The sequence below is a fragment of the Hemiscyllium ocellatum genome, chromosome 47 (genome assembly GCF_020745735.1).
Source record: "Hemiscyllium ocellatum isolate sHemOce1 chromosome 47, sHemOce1.pat.X.cur, whole genome shotgun sequence".
NCBI lineage: Eukaryota > Metazoa > Chordata > Chondrichthyes > Orectolobiformes > Hemiscylliidae > Hemiscyllium > Hemiscyllium ocellatum.
In genome coordinates this window covers 9,185,593-9,205,011 of record NC_083447.1, presented here as the reverse complement: position 1 = coordinate 9,205,011, position 19,419 = coordinate 9,185,593, and the positions used below count along the sequence as shown (strand labels likewise).

Genomic DNA, 19,419 nt, shown 5'->3' with positions numbered 1-19,419 from the left:
ACATCACAGTATGCATTGCACCATCTCTTTAGCCGTTGATTTGTCTTCCCTGTCTGTTTATTCCTACTGTCATGAGAATGTAACACCAGGAGTAAACCAGAGATTATTACCTTTTGAGGTTCTGCTTTTTAACCTACCTAACCTGTTATATTCACTCTGCAAAGCCTTAACCATTTCCCTAACTGTGTTGTTCCTACCAATGCATGCAACAACATCCAGCTTTTCTCTGTCCCCTTTCACAGTATGCTTAAACCGTTTTGAGACGCCCTTAAATATGATACCAAGAAGGCAACACACTATCCTAGATTCACACTTATGGTTCCAGAATCTCCTCTGCATGTCCCTGACAGGAGAGTGCCCACTAACAATTATTCTTTTCAATCTTGACAAACCCAGCTTAATACAAGATTCATTCTTAGTATCTGACTGCCACTTCTGTTTTCCTCTGAGAAGCTGTCTCCTTTAAAAATGGAATATCTGAGACAGGAATACCCATAGGAGATGTATGAACTACCTGCTTACCTTTCCTGACAGTCACCCATCTATCCGACTGATCCAGCTGTGTAACCACCTCTCTTAATCTACTAACCCTTATACTATGTGTCTCTTGAATGCCTTCAGTGACATTAAGTCTTAAAAGCACCTTATATATTTTTTTAAAAATCTGCCCATCCTTACCCACAGATTAAGATTTTAATCTTAAATTTGCATCATTAGAACTCATGAATTTTGAAGCATTAACTACATTAAACTAGAAGGGAAAGCACTTTTTGTACCATTTTAAAAATATTATTTTCTCTCGCTGCTTTTGCTGGTGTTCAGTTCCTGTCCTCAACCTTGTGGCTATTCTGCATGGATGAGCAAGTCCAGGCACAGACTAAAGGCCATAGAGGACATCCCAGCTGAAATATGATCTTATTCTACATGTTTTAGCTGAGTTGGTGAGCAGTGATTGAAAGTGTGAAGCAGCTTTTTCATCCACATCCCAAAAGCCTAGGGCAACATGCTCAATTACAACAACCCAAATGCAACTCTAGAATGTGGCTAATATTTTCCAAAACAGTTGAAACTTTAAAAATCTAATGCTGTATTGCAATGGAGGCTAAATGTTACTTGTTTCACAAGGCTCCTCCTAGCCCATTAGAGAGTGCTATCCATCAGTCAGAAATGCTATCAACTCTTTGGAAGAGGGAACTTTGCAAACATAGCCAGGAATGTGTCTTAAATCAAAACAGAAATTGTTGGAATACTCAGCAGTTTAGGCAGCATTTAAAGTGGGAGAGAAAAATAGAGTCAATGTTTCATGTCAATGACCCTTCATCAGACTTTGACTTCCTCTTTGCAGATTTCTGACTGCAAAGATGCCTTCAGGAAAACCTGGAATCCGAAGTATACGTTGCGGAGCCATTTTGATGGGATCCGCGCGTTGGCGTTTCACCCAGTGGAGCCTGTGCTCATTACCGCTTCTGAGGATCGTACTCTGAAGCTGTGGAACCTGCAGAAAACAGTTCCTGCCAAAAAGTAATTTTTTTTTCTGTATCGTGAGATCAGTTTGTTTCTGATTAGAACTGAGCAAAGCAGGCTGAAGTTGGTAAATTAACAATTTCTTGACATTACTGAATCCTGTACAGTTCTGTTGGATTAGTCTTTTCAAAGGACCGAGTATTGTGGTGGGTTAGGTCATGAACTTGCAGTTTTAGCCACCCAGAGACAGCAAAAGTCTTGCTCCCCTTTGAGATGACTGTGGGTTAATAATTGTCCATAATTTATACGGAGCAGGCGAGCTTGTTCAGAGGGGGTACCTGGGGCGTGGAATAGAAAATAATTCATAGTACAGAGGAACCTCGATTATCCAAGTATCATTTATCTGAATTTCAGATTATCTGAAGGGGACCTCAAGGTCCTGATAGAAACATTACATCAAAGAGCTGTTTCAACCCTGATCGCATCTTTTGTTTAGAGGTACAATGTTTAAAAACTAACTTGGTTCACTGAAATGCTGCTAAGAACAGTCCTGGACAGCCCAGGGACCGTCTCTAAATGACTGACTTTCTGCTCGCGCTCTCTTCCCCCCACACTTTTCCTGGCATTCTACATATGGGTGAACCCTAAACCCCCCTTTCCCAGACAACCTATACAGGGCAGAGGTGGAACCTGTCAAAATGTTGCAGTAAAACCTTGTGCATGCATGTGTGTGTGCATGTGCATGTGCGCACGCGTGATATTTGGAGACTTACCCCCACAATGGCAGCAGCAGTCTTACTGTTGGTGTCCAATCCAGCTGCTCTGGAGAAGTGGGTGGGACGAGGTTAGGGGAGTGGAGGGGGGGGTACAGGTTGGCCAAGGGGCGGGGGTGCAGACAGGGGTCAGAAGGTGGGTGAGGGTGTATAGGATTGTGGAGCGGGTGGGGGTGGCAGGGTTGGGATGAACAGGGTTGGGGGACGGGCGGGGGTGCAGGGGCTCGCTCGCGGTGTGCTGCTGCCTAGTCTTCTGAACAGGGAGTAGACTTCACAGAAAACTCCGAGCCCCAGAGGAACTCAGATAATTGATTATTCAGTTAACTGAACGAAATAGTGCCCCCCCACCTCTATTGGATAATCGAGGTTCCTCTGTATTGCAGTTAAGTTTGATGTTAAGGTTTATTGTTGGAACACTGCCTCTGGATCTAATGAGTGCACATCACTGGTGTTAGGTAGACCAGTTAGAAAGCATTTTATTTCCCAATGGTAGTGCTTCTCACCATTTGAAATTCTGAAGTTGTTCTTGGGGCAGTTAATTACTAGTTGGAAGATGTGTTTCTACAGTGGATGCGTCAAGATTTACTTCCTTTCCCTGTTTATCTCTTATTCCCTTTTGAAGCTAATGTTATACTGTCTGTGGCATATGCTAATATCACAAGTTACATATCTAAAGCAACTCCTTGAAAATGCGAAGTGTATCTGTTCGAATTCAAATGGGAAATGACTCTAACTGCCTGCCTGTTTGTGGAGACCTGTTTTATTTCCATTTTCAGATGGCTGTTGGAGACCGAAAATGGACACGTTGCATAAAAAGCAGCTAAAAATTTTACATTGGCAATAAAACTTTAGTGTTTAGAAAATCCTGAAAGGATGTTATTGGAAGAGAAAAATGTCCACTTAGGTGTGTAATTTTATTTTGTTCTAGGAGTACTGCGTTGGATGTGGAACCAATTTATACGTTCAGGGGACACGTGTGAGTATATAATTATCAGTTAGCCCATCAATCTTAGATGATGCAAATAATCTCTTCATTCCAAATTCCCATTGAGATGCTGTTACTTGATTCATTCAAATTGATAATTCAGTGTTTTTATTGGAAGTTTACAGCTTTAATTAATCAAACACTGAGTTCATTTGTCCATGGGGTCACTCTATCTGCATACTCTGTTCCAGATTTGATTCAGAGTCGATACTTTGTGGATCTCACCAGGACAACTGAAATGGTGTAAACGCTAGCCATTGTGCTCATAGGTGTTGAAATAGACTGCCTGACTGGGAGCTAACTTGTAACTGTACTCCAGCTGAGTCATAGTCTTTAGGACAATGGGAAATTATTGAACTACACTACATTGGTATTGCTTTGGGAATTCTGATAACACTTGTCAAGCAATTTTAATTGTACTTGGCTCTTTTTTTTTAAAATCTCTGCCTCTCCTGTTACAGAGATCCAGTGTTATCATTAGCGGTTAGTTCAAAAGGGGACCAGTGCTTCAGTGGAGGACTTGATGGCACAATTTGCTGCTGGAATATTCCAAGCTTGAACATTGATCCATATGACACTTATGGTATGTGCTAAGTAGTATTTAACAAAATAGCATGCTGATAGACCTGCAAATGCAAGATGACCAGGACTCATTATGTACAGTAATGAACGATAGATAACAATTGACTTTTAACTGTTCTGGTTATTAACTAGGGTGATGTTTAAACATTTTATGAATATCCAGTTGTATTCAGGCTTTTATCTATGTTATTTATTTCCTTGCTGACTTTCCCTCTTTACTCTTTTCTCCTGAACATGCTGATGTTTATTCTCCAATCTAAGCCTGGGGTTTCTATGTTTTATCTGAACAACAATATTAGTTGTCATTTTTTATGTCTACTAAATCTGCATTGTTGTGCTGACCAAACTAGGTCATGAGGGGTCAACCATTTAATGTACACTCCTGCTGATATTTACTTGTAACCTTCTTTTGAAAATGGTTAAGATGTAGAGAAGCAAAGCCTGGGTATCCCAAAGAAATGAGACACTGGAGGGGCCAGACCTGATAGGTGGTGTAATTATGTTTATGATCTAATAGTGTTATTAAGACTCTGTTTTCTCTGTCATACAACTTATCATTCAGTAGTAAGAATATCCTTGTTTTTACAGATGAGAGCATTCTGTCCAGAACACTAAATGGTCACACAGATACGGTTTGGGGACTTGCATTTAATATCCCAAAGAACCGCCTCATTTCTTGTTCAGCAGATGGAACTGTTAGGTTGTGGGACGCAACCGCAAATCCAGCATGTGTTAGTACGTACACCAGAGAGAAGGGTGAGTAAAGGCTTGGGAGTCAAACATATGGTGCCTCTGGGATGATTAGGAAAAGGGATACTGGAGTAAGGCTACCTTTCTGAGATGTGTATTAGAAGTAGGGAGTTGCTGCCTTCTGGGAGAGAAGATACAGACCAACTAGTGGTACAGAAGAGAGACATAGTTGCTGCCTACCAGACAGGGGTGTATCATCTGCTGCAGGGCTGATAGCCCTGCCCCTCATTAAATTTGGAGCTCTTATACCTGAGCCAGAGCAAGATGGAGTGAATTGTCAGATCTAAAGCAATGAAGGAAGAATTAAAATGTTGTAATGTTTAATTATTGTAGTTTCTTCTTAGTCTTTTAGCTTCTTATCCTTGAGATGCACCACTCTTTGCTAGGATGCTGTTCCTTCATGCAGAACTGGGACTTTGGTACTTTTTCATCGGTGGGCATCAAACATTGTCAGGCTTTTTAATACAAGAGAATATTGAAACGAAGAGATGAAAACATACCTCAAATACTTTCCAGCTGTTGGATTCAGGAGCAGAAACTCCTACTTTTTCTTGACCCTTGGGCCAGTTGAAATGATAATTGTTTAGATTTGATTTGGTACTTTTAACTGTAATGTGGGCTCTAACTGATTAGTATAGTTCAACGATAGGCTGTATCAGCCATTGAACTACAATTTGGATAATAAATGCTAGCATTTATCAATCGTATGCAATTGATATTGGTCGTACAATTACAATGCCCTGAGGACTGCAAGATAAAAGTACAGTATAGTAACACAGTAACTAACTACTTACGTTTTGTAGTCAAAGTTATTTTCCTGTTCTGCAGAAAATGGCATTCCTACCTCTGTTGCCTTTGTGAGTGATTCTGATCATGCTGTAGCTTCCTTCACGAACGGCGATGTGGTCATATATGACCTGCAGGCATTGCAGCCAGTAATGACCCTGGATTCTAAAACATCTGACAGTGGTAAGCTGACACATGAGGGCTAGTAAAGAGGGGGTTACAATCTGTAAATGACTCGTGTCTTACTTGTAGAGCTCTACACCTCTAACCTGTAGTTATTTGCTCCTTTCATATGGAGCTATTTTTCCTATGTTTTGCTGGAATGTTTGTGAATTAGGTGTATTCAGATTGTATCAGTTGGGTAATAAGGCTATACGTGGTTTCTGTTGACCTCCGTCTCTGACAAAAGCATGCATATGTCAATTAACCACCCACTAAGAACTTTGCAGAAATTATATCCTTTTGAGTCATATGTAATCCTGTGATTTCATCACAGAAGATGTTAACGATGTTTTGAAGTAATTGGAAGAAACCAAATTGAGGCTTTGGAGGATGCAAGAACTAGATTAATGAGAACGCTAACAGAACTGTGAAGTTATAGCGGTTCAGAAATATTAGAGGTTTATTCATCTAGGAAAGAGAAGTCCAAGATGTAATCTATTGAGTCTTAAGGTTATGAGAGGCTTTGCTAAGCGAGAAGATGTTTGCCATTTGTTGTGGGCACACAACTTGCTTGAATTGATTTATTTAACTCTGCGAGTACTTATAACGTGGAACTTGCTACCATTGTGTGAGTGAGCTAAATAGAGAAGTATTTAACAGGAAGAAAGCAAACACCTGAGGGAGAAAGAAATAAAAAGATACATTGATGGGGCTAGACTAAAAAAGCAGAATGAGGAGCATAATGTCTGGCATGGATCAGTTGGTCTGATTGCCTGTTTTCTTGCTACATACCTGGAAAGAAAGAAGTTGGCCATTTCCCAGCCTTGAGGGGAATTGTGGGTGCGGATAATACTGTATACAAAGCAAGTTAAAAGTACCATTGCAAATCCCCACACCCTCTTAACATATGAGATTGATGTATTCTTAGGGCTAAAGGATCTGGGGAGAAAGCATGAAGAGGATACGGAGTTGGATGATCAGCCAAATTGAATGGTGGAGTGGGCTCACAGGGCAGAATGGCCTACTCTGCTCCTTTTTTTTCTGTGAATTCCAAGATTATATTAGACTTTGAAATTACAAAATATAGTTCCTGATTGTGTAAATCCCAGTTAATTTTGTAAAACAAAATGACCTTGGAAAATCTGGTTGGGTTAAATACACTTTCTTTTTCTCTCTGTTCAGCTGCTAATCAGATTAACCGAGTTGTCAGCCACCCCAAGCTGCCAGTAACTATTACTGCGCATGACGACAGGTGTATTCGGTTCTTTGACAACAAGACAGGTAAAAAAAAAACGAAAGTTTATTTGATTTATTCAGAGATTGTACATGTGGCAGTTGAGATCAGAAGTTCATTGAATTGTTCTAAACAGTGAAATTTGTAGTCTGAACAGGTAAAGACAAGAGGCTAGGAACTCTGCAGCAATTAACTCTCTTTCTGACTCTGCAGAGCCAGTGCTCCCTCTACAAGGCACAGGTCAGGGGTGTGGTGGAATACAATCGAGAGTGTGGTGTTGGAAAAGCACAGCAGGTCGGGCAAGATCCGAGGAGCAGGAGAATCGATGTTTTGGGCACAAGTGATTGTGGTGCTCCTCGACTGCTGCCTGACCTGCTGTGTTTTTCCAGCACCCAACTCTCCACTCTGATCTCCAGCATCTGCAGTCCTCACTTTCTCCCTGTGGTGGAATACTACCCCTTTCCTGTATGAGTGCAGCTCTAACAAATGAAACTTGACACCTTATAGAACAAAGCCTGCTTTGCTTCGAATCATGTCAACAAACATTCATTTCCCTCACCACATTCTCAGTAGCAGCCATGTGCACCAGCTACACGATGCATTGCAGAAATTCACCCAGGCTTTTTAGTCAGCACCTTCCAAACCCAAAACCATTGCCATCTAGACGGGCAAGGACAACCGATACATGGGAGAACCATGACCTGTAGGGTCCTCTCCAAGCCAGTCACCACCCTGACATATAACTATATCATCACTCTTCACTGTTATTGGGTCAAAATCCTGGAGTTCCCTCCCTACACCAATTGGACAGCATTCAAGAAGACAGCTCACCATCATCATCTTGATAGCATCCAGAGATAGGCAGTAAATGTTAGCGATGCCCAAATTCTGTGAATGAATTTTAAAAAAAGACATTTGAGATGGGAAGGCATTCAGAGTAGAATGAGTTAGCAGAATGTGGCAGCCGGAAATGGTGTAATGAACACTTCTCACATACTTGAGGATGAGCTTTAATATTTCTACATAATGTGAATGGCCGAGTAAACTCAGCAGGTTAAGCAAAGAGATATCCACCTTTAACACAAAAAGAAAAGCAATCGGGCAGAGCCTTGAGCTGCTTGGATGGTCGAAATCTACAGATCCATTTCCTGCTCAGTATCAAACTTCGAATGGCTTGAGAGTTTGAATATCTGAAATGAGAAGTTTGCTTTCCTTGTGGATATTCAACATTCACCCTAATCTGATGTTGGTGGAAATTGTTTTAATTGCATTCTGCCAGGATTGCTTTGTGTTTTAAGAATACCTAGGCCCGACCGTTAAACATTACAGAAAAGTATCAGTGCTACCTCTTAATCAGACGACCATTCAAGCCATACGTAACTCTTCGGAGTCGAGGAAGAGTGAGGGAAAAAAATACTGATGAGCCAAATGGATGTGGAGAGTAAAGAATATGAAGAGTTATCAGTCTATCTAACTGATATCTTTCTGTGATGTTCTTTAATCCACCTGATAGGAAAAATGATCCATTCAATGGTTGCCCACTTGGATGCAGTCACCTCTCTTGCTGTTGACCCTAATGGAGTTTTCCTGATGTCAGGGAGTAAGTATCACTGAACCACCTTTGCCTGACAATTGTTTGTACTGTTGTATTCTGCACTCTATAAAAGACAAGAGGAAAAGCCCTGACTTGTGTATAGTTTGGAAGAAAAAGACACATTTTGGGTAAAGCTTTTTACATTGCACTCTCCAGGATAATTCTGATTGACACCCAATTATTATTCTTTGTTCATACATTGATATTTTCCTTTTACGTTGATATTTCTTGTAAATTGTCTTGACGGGTGCAAAGTGAAAAGCTTCAAGAAAACGTGTCTCTTTCTTTCAACAAGACTTGAGTTCTGTACTGCCAAACAACTATATGTCATCCTGAGTTTATAAACCATCTTTCACCACATCAGTGTTTTGCAGCCAATAAGTTGCATTTTTTCACTTTTTTAAAAACTAACACTTCGTTCAACAACAACCTTATTGGGTTACCATTCTATTTCATATATCAACACCTACACCACCAGAAACCAGATTAACTAGGTGTTTTACATCATTTCAGGCTGCATCCGAAGTGCAGCGAATCCTGATGAAGGGCTTTTGCCCGAAACGTCGATTTCGCTGCACTTTGAATGCTGCCTGAACTGCTGTGCCCTTCCAGCACCACTGATCCAGAATCTGGTTTCCAGCGTCTGCAGTCATCTTTTAACCCTGTTTTACATCATTGCTGTTTGATTCTTGATCATTACTGTTACACAGTTAAGTACATATCTCATTGGCTGTAAAGCGATTTGGAATGTTCTGGGTGGAATGATGTGTGCGATAGAAGTATATGCTTTTTCCTTTTGGTTTCTATGTGAATATGTAGTGTTTAAATGCTTGAGTGTGCCCAATTAAACAGGTCATGACTGTTCAATACGGCTCTGGAACCTGGACAACAAGACCTGCGTTCAAGAGATCACAGCACACCGAAAGAAGTATGATGAGGCAATCCATGATGTCACCTTTCACCCGAGCAAAGCCTACATTGCCAGTGCAGGAGCAGATGCCCTTGCCAAAGTATTCGTATGACGCAATATCACCTCTCCGGTCTCATTTCTGTGAGCAGGTGAGCTGCAGCACTGCAAAGCCTGTGAAACGATTTTTACTCCTCCGCATCCCATCATTGTAAAAAGAATTTTGAGGCAGTGAGCTCACTACGTTGCACACTTGCACATGAGTATAATGTTTGGGGTACCATCCAACAACGGTCAAGGCCACTGGCAAGCTCCCTTTTATGGTACCACACAAAAATGTTAAAGGTACCACAAGTTAAGCTGAACGGTATGTATGCAGCAATGAATTTTGTGTGAGATTATTGGTTGGACTCAGTGACCTGGAGGAATTGTTTAGCACTGTCAAAAGCTTAATCAGACTATATTTGTTGCTAAACAAAAGCTGAAAGAACTGTGGATGCTGTAAATCAGAAACAAAAACAGAAATTGCTGGAAGAGCTCAGCAGATCTGGCAGCATCTGTGGAGAGAAATCAGTCAACATTTTGGGTCAAGTGACCCTTCTGAGGTCATTTGACCTGAAAAGTTAACTCTGATTTCTCTCCACAGAAGTTGCCAGACCTGCTGAGCTCTTCCAACAATTTCTGTTTTTGATTAGATTTGGCCCTACATTTATCCCTGACTAATGCACCTAACACTACTGGCAATTTAGCATGGTCAATTTACCTAACCTGCACATGTTTGGATTGTGGGAGGAAACCGGAGCACCCGGAGGAAACCCACGCAGACACGGGAAGAATGTGCAAACTCCACACAGACAGTCGCCTGAGGCTGGAATCGAACCTGTGAGGCAGCAATGCTAACCACTGAGCCACCATGCTGTGGACGGTTTGTTTGTAGTACTAGGTGGTGTCTCCACGGTCTGTTAAATCACCAAAGGCCATTAAGGGCTGGCAATTTGCTACATGCTAAGAGCCCAGATTTTAATTAATGTTCCCACTCTTCATGCATAATACATATGCCTGATAGGTGAGGGCCAGATTGGAGTTGACTGCAGTGCTGTTCAGTCAAATAGCTGGCCAATCCTGTCTGAACTCACTCATGAGACTTTAAGTTGTTGGAAGGATGCAAGTGGCCTTAGCATCCTTCTATTGACAAGAATCAAGCAAATTGTGGGGAAAGTGTGTAGTTATTTATATATAATGCAAGCTTTGGTAGTTGGCACACTTCAGTATTCAGCTCCTGTCAGGAATAGCAGTCATGTTTTAATGCTTGTCTACTCACACTAGCCCTAGTTACGTGCATGAATCTCTACAGTTCCTGATCATCAAGAACTCAAAACTCAGGTTTCCTGGCCTTTAGTGCCCTTCTATTTCTTATCCATTAGTTTTCCTTTTTTGGAGTTTATTGCCTGGAGGTTTACGTGATCTGATTTTAGCTCAGTTGCAGGCATAAATTGAAAAAGTAAGAAATCGGAAAGGGGTAAGCCAAAGGATCCTCAAATCCGCACAACCCTTAAGGCTGAGCTTCTACTTCAACTCTAATGTTTCCCTCTATACCATGTTTTACTAGTGGGAAATCCTGTTTCAAACAGGATCTGTTGTTAATGGCAGCTTCAATTATATGGGAATTAATGGATTTAAACTTAAATTTAATAACTGCAATGATTAAATTTGATAACTGCATTTATTAGTATCAACGTAATAAAATCACGATTGAAAAATAAGGTCATTTCTAATTATGTTAACTCTCCTTTTTCAACATCAGAATATATTTTAACTTCAAACATTCAAGTTAAAGGAATTAGCCTTTTTTCTCATTTGGGAAGTAGAACAGCAACTTGCATCAAATTATTGAAATGGGGAAATTGGCAAAGTGTGCATATCATATTTAATTAAATGTCTTAATTAGCAGTGCATCGGTAATGTCCCAGAGATAATGCTTGAACTGCATTCTGTCTCAGCTGGTGTCGGAACTGGGCTGGTACACTTGACACAGGAGGAGCTGAGAGAATTAAACTCAAAGTTCCTTCTGTGATTTCTCTTCACTTGCCTTTTATCTCACAATGCCCACTTCAAATGACTGGAGGGAGGGAAAATTTAGGATTGATGATAATCATCAGCCTTTTGATAATCCCTCTCCAGGTTGATATGTGTAACATGGTCGTTTGGACAAGTTAGTGGAGAATTACAACACTGCACGGTCCACATGCATGTGCAATCACTGCTGCAAGAAGTCAGGAATTCTGTTTTTTTAAATTAAATTTTAACAAAAATTTCTTAAGAATGATTTTGAAAAGCTCACATCTGCCTCCTGGTGGTTGAATACAAAAGCAACTTTTTTTAATATTTTATGTTTCATTCTGTGTTCTCTTCCTTTCAGACTGGTATCTGCTCTTCTATAAGGGTTGATCCCACATTTCTCCCGGAACGGTTGCCTTTGAATCAGTGAATGAAGATAACTTGCCCTCCAGCCATGAAGTTCAGGATCCTGAGTTTGCAGTGCTGGGTTGTTCCCCCTCCACATATTTCGTAGCAAAGCTCTATCGGGGCCTGTCTTCACTGAACTCTACACAATATGTATATGTTTTAAACTTTAAAAGAAAATTGCTTTGGTAAATTTTGTATAGGTACCCGATCGTGGGCTGTGTGGAAGAAGTAAAAGAAGTAGCAGAGTGTAGGTCAAACCGTATAAAGGGGCGACAGCAGTTTTTGTGCTGGCATAAGTTATTTTTTAATGTTGGACTACTTTTCTAATGCAGCCTGCCACCGGTGTGATTAAGTTTTCGTTCCCTGGCCAGTTATCCATCTTGTAACAATTAAGCATTGACTTGCTGGAATATAGCAGCAGACACATGTCACAGAGATACAGGTTCATCACTCTTTGTCCTATCCCTTCCCCAATAGGGAGTATTATGAGGGACATACACACAGATGGACCAAGGATCTCCAACTTGGGCTCAAAAGAATATGAATGTAGTAACACACAGTTAGGGGGGGCTTGTAAGTTGCCTCTCATTTCATAATCTGAGGATCACTTAGCCTGACGGTGTTGAATGTACTCTATTAACAAAGGGTAGCTTTTATAAACTAATGCACCTATCTGTCATCCTCTGGGCAATTTAATTTAAAGTAATTTTGAGAGAAACCATTTTCCAGGCCCTCCACCAGCATTTTTTTTGAGTGCTTCCTTTTGAGAATGGAAAACCCATGCTTTTCCAATGTTTCTTCATTACTTCAACTGCTGACAGGAGAGGACAGCCTGATTGCTGCAATCTTTACTTTAATCTGACGAGCACTCAACAAAGCAGTTTAACCGTGACTTCTCCCTCTGACTTTTAATCTTTCACACTTTCATTGGCTACTGATTTGCAGTGATTGGACATGTTAATATCAGATAACTGAGCACAGACAGGGAATCAACCCTGGGGGGGGGCTTTCCTGGCTTGTAATACTTCATGGCATCAGGATAAACATTGTTGTGAACTGGGTAGGGAAAGTCACATATCTGCCTTTAGAGAAATTGTGTTGGTACAGTTTGGGAATGCTTTTGTTTTAAGTTTAAAAAACATCTGGTTAAAATGATGGTAGGTGATCAGGAGAATCCTGCACAAATTCTCTACCCCTTTAGTGCTTTTTGTTCTATGAGAAAAGAATTGCTAGAGTTTAAAATAGTTAATGAAAGGAATGGTACTTGGAAATCTGCAATTGCAGATCCTGGTGAACTAATCCTTTGCCACTCCTTGAGAGCTCAGCATATTATATCATTGTTCTCATCCTGTTATTCAGTAGTACACTGAGTGGTGGTTAGTGAGGGTTGCTGCAATGGCTTTGAGAGTATTAAGACGGAAGTAATGCAAAACTCTGGGCATTTACCCCAAAATGTTGCTGCAATGCATTGAGTAATTAACTGTGTCAAAATATATTTGCTTTCTCCTTGGATTTATCAGTTTGCCACTTCTGCTAAATATGATGGTTTAAAACAAAGTATTTCTTATCGTAACAAGGACGAATGCTCCCTTGGCTAAGTTGGTTGGTAAATTTATTGGCGGCACGATGGCACAGTGGTTAGCACTGCTGCCTCACAGCACCAGGGACCCGGGTTTTATTCCAGCCTCGGGCAACTGTCTGTATGGAGTTTGCACATTCTTCCTCCGTGTCTGAGTGGGTTTCCTCCCACAATCCAAAGATGTGCAGGGGAAGGTGAATTGGACTGTTAAATTGCCCATAGTGTTCAGGGATGTATAGGTTAGTGCATGAGTCAGGGGTAAATTAAAGGAATGGGTCTGGGTGGGATTCTTTTCAGAGGGTAGGTATGGACTTGTTGGGCCAAAAGATCTGTGTCCACACAGGGATTCTAATGCATTGATTTTGAATGAAATGGTGCTGAGCCACTCTAAAGAACTTGAAAAGCAAAAGAAAAACAATTTGGCTGTCCAACTTGCTGTATCCAGGGGTCGCACATGGTTCTTTCGTCATGGGATCCATCGGCCTGCAGAGTCACCACTCTCCCAAATCCAGTCCATCAATCGCCGATACCATGGTAAAGGAGGAAATGAAGTAGCATGCTAATATTTCTATATTGCTCACCTACCGCTCCCTTCAAACGTATCGCTTGACTGCAAATAGACCAGCTTTTGTGGGCATCTGTTTCTTGAGTCCAGACAATCCCAGTGTTGGGCTCTGTTTTGTGGTGAGGTGGTTGCTCTCAGATAAGTCAATACAGTTAGACCCCAATCCCCTCCCCAAACTATGGAAGGGAACGTCAGTATTGTATGCTGTCCTGATCACTATAACCTGGTCTTGAAGCTGCTTGAGTGACTTCAGGATTGGTATTAATTCTGATGCTGTTCCGTAGTGAAATAACCTGTTAACACTCACTATCCAGACTTACCCTTGGGGAAAGTGCTGGTCAGCTGCTAGTGAAACTCATACCTCAACGTGCGAGTATCGCCTTCAGCAGAGGAGGAAAAAGGGATGATAATTTTTTTCTTTGAACTTCACTAGGTAAACAATGGTAACACCCCATCTTCTGAATCTGGTGTCGATTATTTACCAGGACACCCAGGCTACAGTAAACTTTTAATTCTGCAAAGTACTTTCAAATTATGAAATGGTAATCCATTTAATTAGTCAGTACAAAGATGTTTTCTAAATGAAACTATAGCCAATAATGTTTCAAAGTGAATACATCCTGGCATGTAAATACACGGAGGCCAGTAGCACTAAGAGGCATCCTGTTATAGATATTTTAAATGCTGCTTGCTTTCCACAGCATTACTGATATAGATTTTTTTTGCATTTGTTATCGATTATTACTATTTAAAACAAAATATTTTTGGGGCTTCCTCAACATCTCAGTAAGTCACAATACTGTACTGATCCTATTCAATCCCAATAAATAGAGAGTTGGGTGATTCTCATCAGCTAGGACAGGAATTGACGTGCTGCAGTTGAGCTTGGCAATCGAGACCTTAAAAGCTATCAGACAAAATTTCTGCAACTTACTGCTATCTTGTTGAGGAGGTTAGGGGTCACTGGAAAGCTATGAGCATTGGATTAATGCAGATCAGCCGTGAATGTGATGCTTACCATGGTTAATCAGCTCAGCAGTGCTTCCTCTTCACTTGCTAATTTGATCATTCTTGATTAAAATATATTGTGCTGCTTCAAGATACTTTCTCTGCTAGATCAGCAATGGCTCCCTCCTGTGGTTTAAGTGGGAAAATGCAGTTGTGTGGTTTGGCGAACCAAACAGATATGAGAGATGGGGAAATTCGGACAGGTTTCCTGTTCAGAAACAGGTAGTGGACAGAACACTTGTACAATCTTCAGCTGACGATTCTATCTGTAATGTGTACCTCTCCCCTTACCTACACATCACAATAAAATGGCCTTTCTGTACTCGGTATCAGAGAAACAGAATGGCTTCCTGTAATCACATGGCATTATCTTTCAAGAAGAGAATTGGAGGGTAGTGAGTACTGGTGAGCTGTGAAGAATTAGACTGGTTTTATTCTATTGTGAACTGAGCATAATATTTAAGTTGTTACATAAATGTGAACAAAATGCCTCCAAGTGATATTGACCTTTGTTTATTTCAGAACTAACATTTTCTTCATGTGGCATTTAACACATATAACCGAGCAAACGTAGCAATCTAGGAAGCAAAAACTTACATAACAAATACAATTCAAACAAAGACTTTGACATTGATTTTATATATAATATATATAATATATATTTTCAGTTCATTTATATTGTAAGTGGTATAACTGTTCTATGGCATTCAGAATGACATTCTATTCAGTGGGACTGTCCAACGCTTCTGTGTTCATGAGCTGTACAGGTACAGCTCTTGGAACCTTAGGACCACTTGAGAAGCTTAAATTCTTTTTCTCACCTTTCTGAAGCTGCTGCAGTTGGCAGTCTAACGTTCTGATTTGGGTTTTGTCCCTCAGTGAAGGGACAGCTCCACGAATGGACCTTTTTCCAAATCCTCTGGGCTGTCAAAATTATAAATGTGGTAGATGTGAAATATGGGTACAAATAAGGTTGGATTGCCTGGTCTCATGAATCATGCTTTGGACATCCCTGCTGTATAGTATGCACTTCCAGTCAGAGACCTTCTGACTTAAGTCCCTTTGCTCTTTGGAATCTTATACCTGTTGTCAAACTCCGGTCGACCAGATTCCTGAATGTACACTCCCTGGCAGTTTTTGCAAATGTTTAATGGCAGGCAACATGCTGACAGGCCAGCTCAGTCTCTGCACTGGGAACAAAATGCTACTTTGAGCAATCTCAAGAGCAGGGGCTTTCTACAAGCGTGTACTTGTAATGATCACACTGCAGAGGGTTATTTTGAAAGAAAAATCATTTGGAATTTTGACACTGTCAATTTGTCTTGCAGCATTTGGTTAGCTTTTGTAAGCAGCCAGGATCATTTGACACCAGAATCTTTGATAACAGGAATTTCTTGCTTGCAGGCAGGAAATTCAAGATGGCATTGGGATTTTGATGAGGGAATGAAACATTGATCATTTAAATCCAGGTTTAAGATTTCAGTTTATAGTTTTAATCCTGATTGTTTAGGTTTACTTCTTTGAGATCTTGTCACCAGTTTCCCTCTTGATGTTGTGTTAGATGGACACCAATGTGATAATGAAACAGCCAAGTCAAAGAAAACTACATATAATTATTTGAGGATGGAATTTAATTGGTAACTACCTTGAAGACGTTTTCAGAATTTATTGCCCCTTTTTAAAAAATCAGAAGTTGTTAGCATTCTTCAAGACATACCTGGTAGGAGATGAGTCCTCCAAGTTCAGACTATTCATTTTATTTTCTGTCTTGGGGGGAAGGAAGAAGAGACCCGAGAGGCGCAGGAGCATTCTTTTAAACTTAATACCCTAATTCTTCCCTTTTGAAAGGTCTTTTTAATCTTACACCAACACCATCAAAAAAAGGTATGTGCCATTCCCCCAAAACCGCCACCTTATTATTAAAAAAATCACATTTCAAAGTCAGTATGAGCTTTGCACTTGGTTCTTTAGTGTTTTCTTTTGCCAGGCTCCAATGCAGAAACCTGCAGGACTAGCCTTTCTATTGTCCTCTCTCCAAATTTCTCTTTGTAAAGTATGCAGCCTCTACCAAGCTAAGGAATTGGCCCATTTTTTTTTCTGGCTCAGTGTCATGTGCTCACTTTACTGTGTTTCTAATATTCCAATGTACAGACAACAATGGAACACTTGCCTGCAGTTAATTGTTTAGAGTCATGGACGCTTCCAGCACAGGTAAAGACCCTCCGTGTCTGTGCTGGTCAAAAACAAACACCGAACTATTCAAACCCCATTTTCTAACACTTGGCCCATAGTCTTGTATGCCTTCACATCCCAAGTCCCCACCTCAATGCTGCTTAAATGTTCTGAGAGTTTCTGCCTCTATCACCTTTACAGGCAGTGAGTTCCAGACTTCCATCATCTGCTGAGTGGAAAAAGCTTTCCTCACCACCTCTCTAAACCTCCTGACTCTTACTTTAAGTCTTTTGTCTCCTAGTCATTGATCCCTCCACGTCTATCCTAACAGTTGTATGCATTTAATCATGTCCCCTCTCCACCTCCAGTTTATAGCATAAAGAAACTTTAAAGCTGCCTTTATTGGTAAGAAAGGTTGTGCTGCTGAAAATGAATTAATCCGTATATATTGCTTTTTTTTTTAAAAGTAAATGGTGGGCAACCTGAATATGGTGGAAAAGATTTTATCCACAGATTGTTATTGGTTGCTAGCTGTCCATTGTGCTGCTGTCAAAAACTTGCTGATGCAAATAACTTCTACTTGGAGTCCTTTTTTGTACAGACCCCCACATATTAGACCCAGGTTGAAAATGGCTAGTGGATGATTTGTCGAAGTCTTTACCAATGTTAAATTGTCAAACATAAAATCTTACAAAGTTACATTTGTTACATTATTTGCCTGTTGGTACTGTTCCACCTATTTTTTTTAAGTTGGGAGATGTCTGTTTCTTACTTTGACCAAGGTAAGGGCTTTTTTTCATTAGTTGGAGCAATTTAAACCCTTCCCCACTCAAACAAAAAGTCTGAAATTTCAACTCCAGCACCATTGAACTTGGGAAGGAAGTTTACTACTTAAAGCATCCTTTATTGTAATGCTTACAGGCTGGTTGTTCGACACATTGTTTGCAGGAATTGTTGCCTCCTGGGTCTCCATTTGGTAGGCGGCTGGCTTGTTAACAATCTCTCTCCAAATGATTCTGTCCCTTCCCCTAGTCCCCATAAAACCCAATATTGCTAGAGCCCTACGTTACTGCCCAAAAATAGCAAACTAATTCTAAAACATCCTGGTTTGAAAAAATGCCGTATGCAATTTTTAAAAATGGGAATAACAAATCAATGCAAGACTTTGGAAAATGAGAGACTGGGGTCTTGTTTGCTGGTGCTGAGTGTGTGACAGGGTTGAACTCTCAAATCATTTTATTAAAAAAGTACTTTTTCTTCCTCTACAAATATATTGCAAAGGAACTGTATATTGTGTAAAATTTTAAATATGTGATATTTTGTACATCTCACTATCTCAAATAGTTGTGTATTTATCAAAGACTACTGTAACTCTTTTTTTTATGGCACTTGTTTTCCATGTCTATTTATTTTACTTTGTCTTAAATAATCAGTGATGTTCTGTACGTGTAAGGTCTGAAAATAAAGTGTTTGTTTTCTACAGATTCTGTCACAGTAATTCAACTGCACTGTACTTAATCAGTGCCCTCAAAGTAGCCTTGGCATAATCTTCTGTTAATTTTTCCTTTCTAAACATAATCACTGGATAGGCTCCGCAGTTCTTTACCAGTTGGACTCTGTGACTACACAGTTATAAGTAATTGTTTACATACAGGTTTTCCATTCTAAATGTTTACATAGATTCATTGTCACATGTTACATAAGCAAAAAACCATAACAGGAAAGCATGTATACACACCTTTTTAATAATATATGGGCATGTCTGTATTTGCAGCAATGAATAGTTAGAGGATTGACAGGGTATCCTGAAGTAGAATACCTTTAATGATGGTTAAACTGAAACACTGCTGTTTGAAATTTTCTGGTCATAGCATCCCCAGCAGACTGCATTTAACTGTCTGAAAATCTTAGGACATTTTGTGTGAGCTGGTGCAAAATGAGAACTTGTACCTTAGTCTGTCATAACACTGGAGTTTACTACTGAGGGAGGGCTGCTCTGTTATCCTTCTGGTGAGATGAGAACTAAGCACTTGTGCCTGATCCACTTGGTCTGATGGTTATAAAAGATGCCGTGACACTGTTTGCAGAAGGCTATGCTGTCACCTGAGCTGACATTGCTCTCTCAGACACCACTAAACCAAAGAGTGACTGAATCTTCATTCCATTGTTATTTAGAGAACCTATCTGTGAACTGCATGAGTGCCATATTTGCCTGCATGCTAACAGTGACTGGACTTCAAAGAAATTCAATGTGTCCAGCTCAGTGCTGTCTCTGATCTGTATTGGCCTCTGATCGGGCGATGTCTTAATTTTAAAATTCTCGTCCTTGTTTTCTCAATCTTCCATGGCATCACCCTACCTTGCCACCTCCAGCCGTAGAATTTTTCTTAAC

General features: G+C 40.4%; 1 protein-coding gene across 1 annotated transcript in view; it reads left to right on the top strand.

The window, feature by feature from the left end:
* LOC132836769 (striatin-3-like) overlaps positions 1 to 18,474 on the top strand; it is a 52,753-nt gene extending 34,279 nt beyond the window's left edge. The window contains exons 10-18 of the mRNA XM_060856223.1: positions 1,346 to 1,521; positions 3,166 to 3,213; positions 3,684 to 3,805; positions 4,393 to 4,560; positions 5,383 to 5,523; positions 6,685 to 6,783; positions 8,250 to 8,336; positions 9,183 to 9,389; positions 11,657 to 18,474. Of these exons, the coding sequence (XP_060712206.1) occupies positions 1,346 to 1,521; positions 3,166 to 3,213; positions 3,684 to 3,805; positions 4,393 to 4,560; positions 5,383 to 5,523; positions 6,685 to 6,783; positions 8,250 to 8,336; positions 9,183 to 9,352 (1,011 nt within the window). The 3' untranslated portion in view covers positions 9,353 to 9,389; positions 11,657 to 18,474. The remainder of the gene's footprint in view (positions 1 to 1,345; positions 1,522 to 3,165; positions 3,214 to 3,683; positions 3,806 to 4,392; positions 4,561 to 5,382; positions 5,524 to 6,684; positions 6,784 to 8,249; positions 8,337 to 9,182; positions 9,390 to 11,656) is intronic.
* The last annotated feature ends 945 nt before the right edge of the window (positions 18,475 to 19,419 follow it).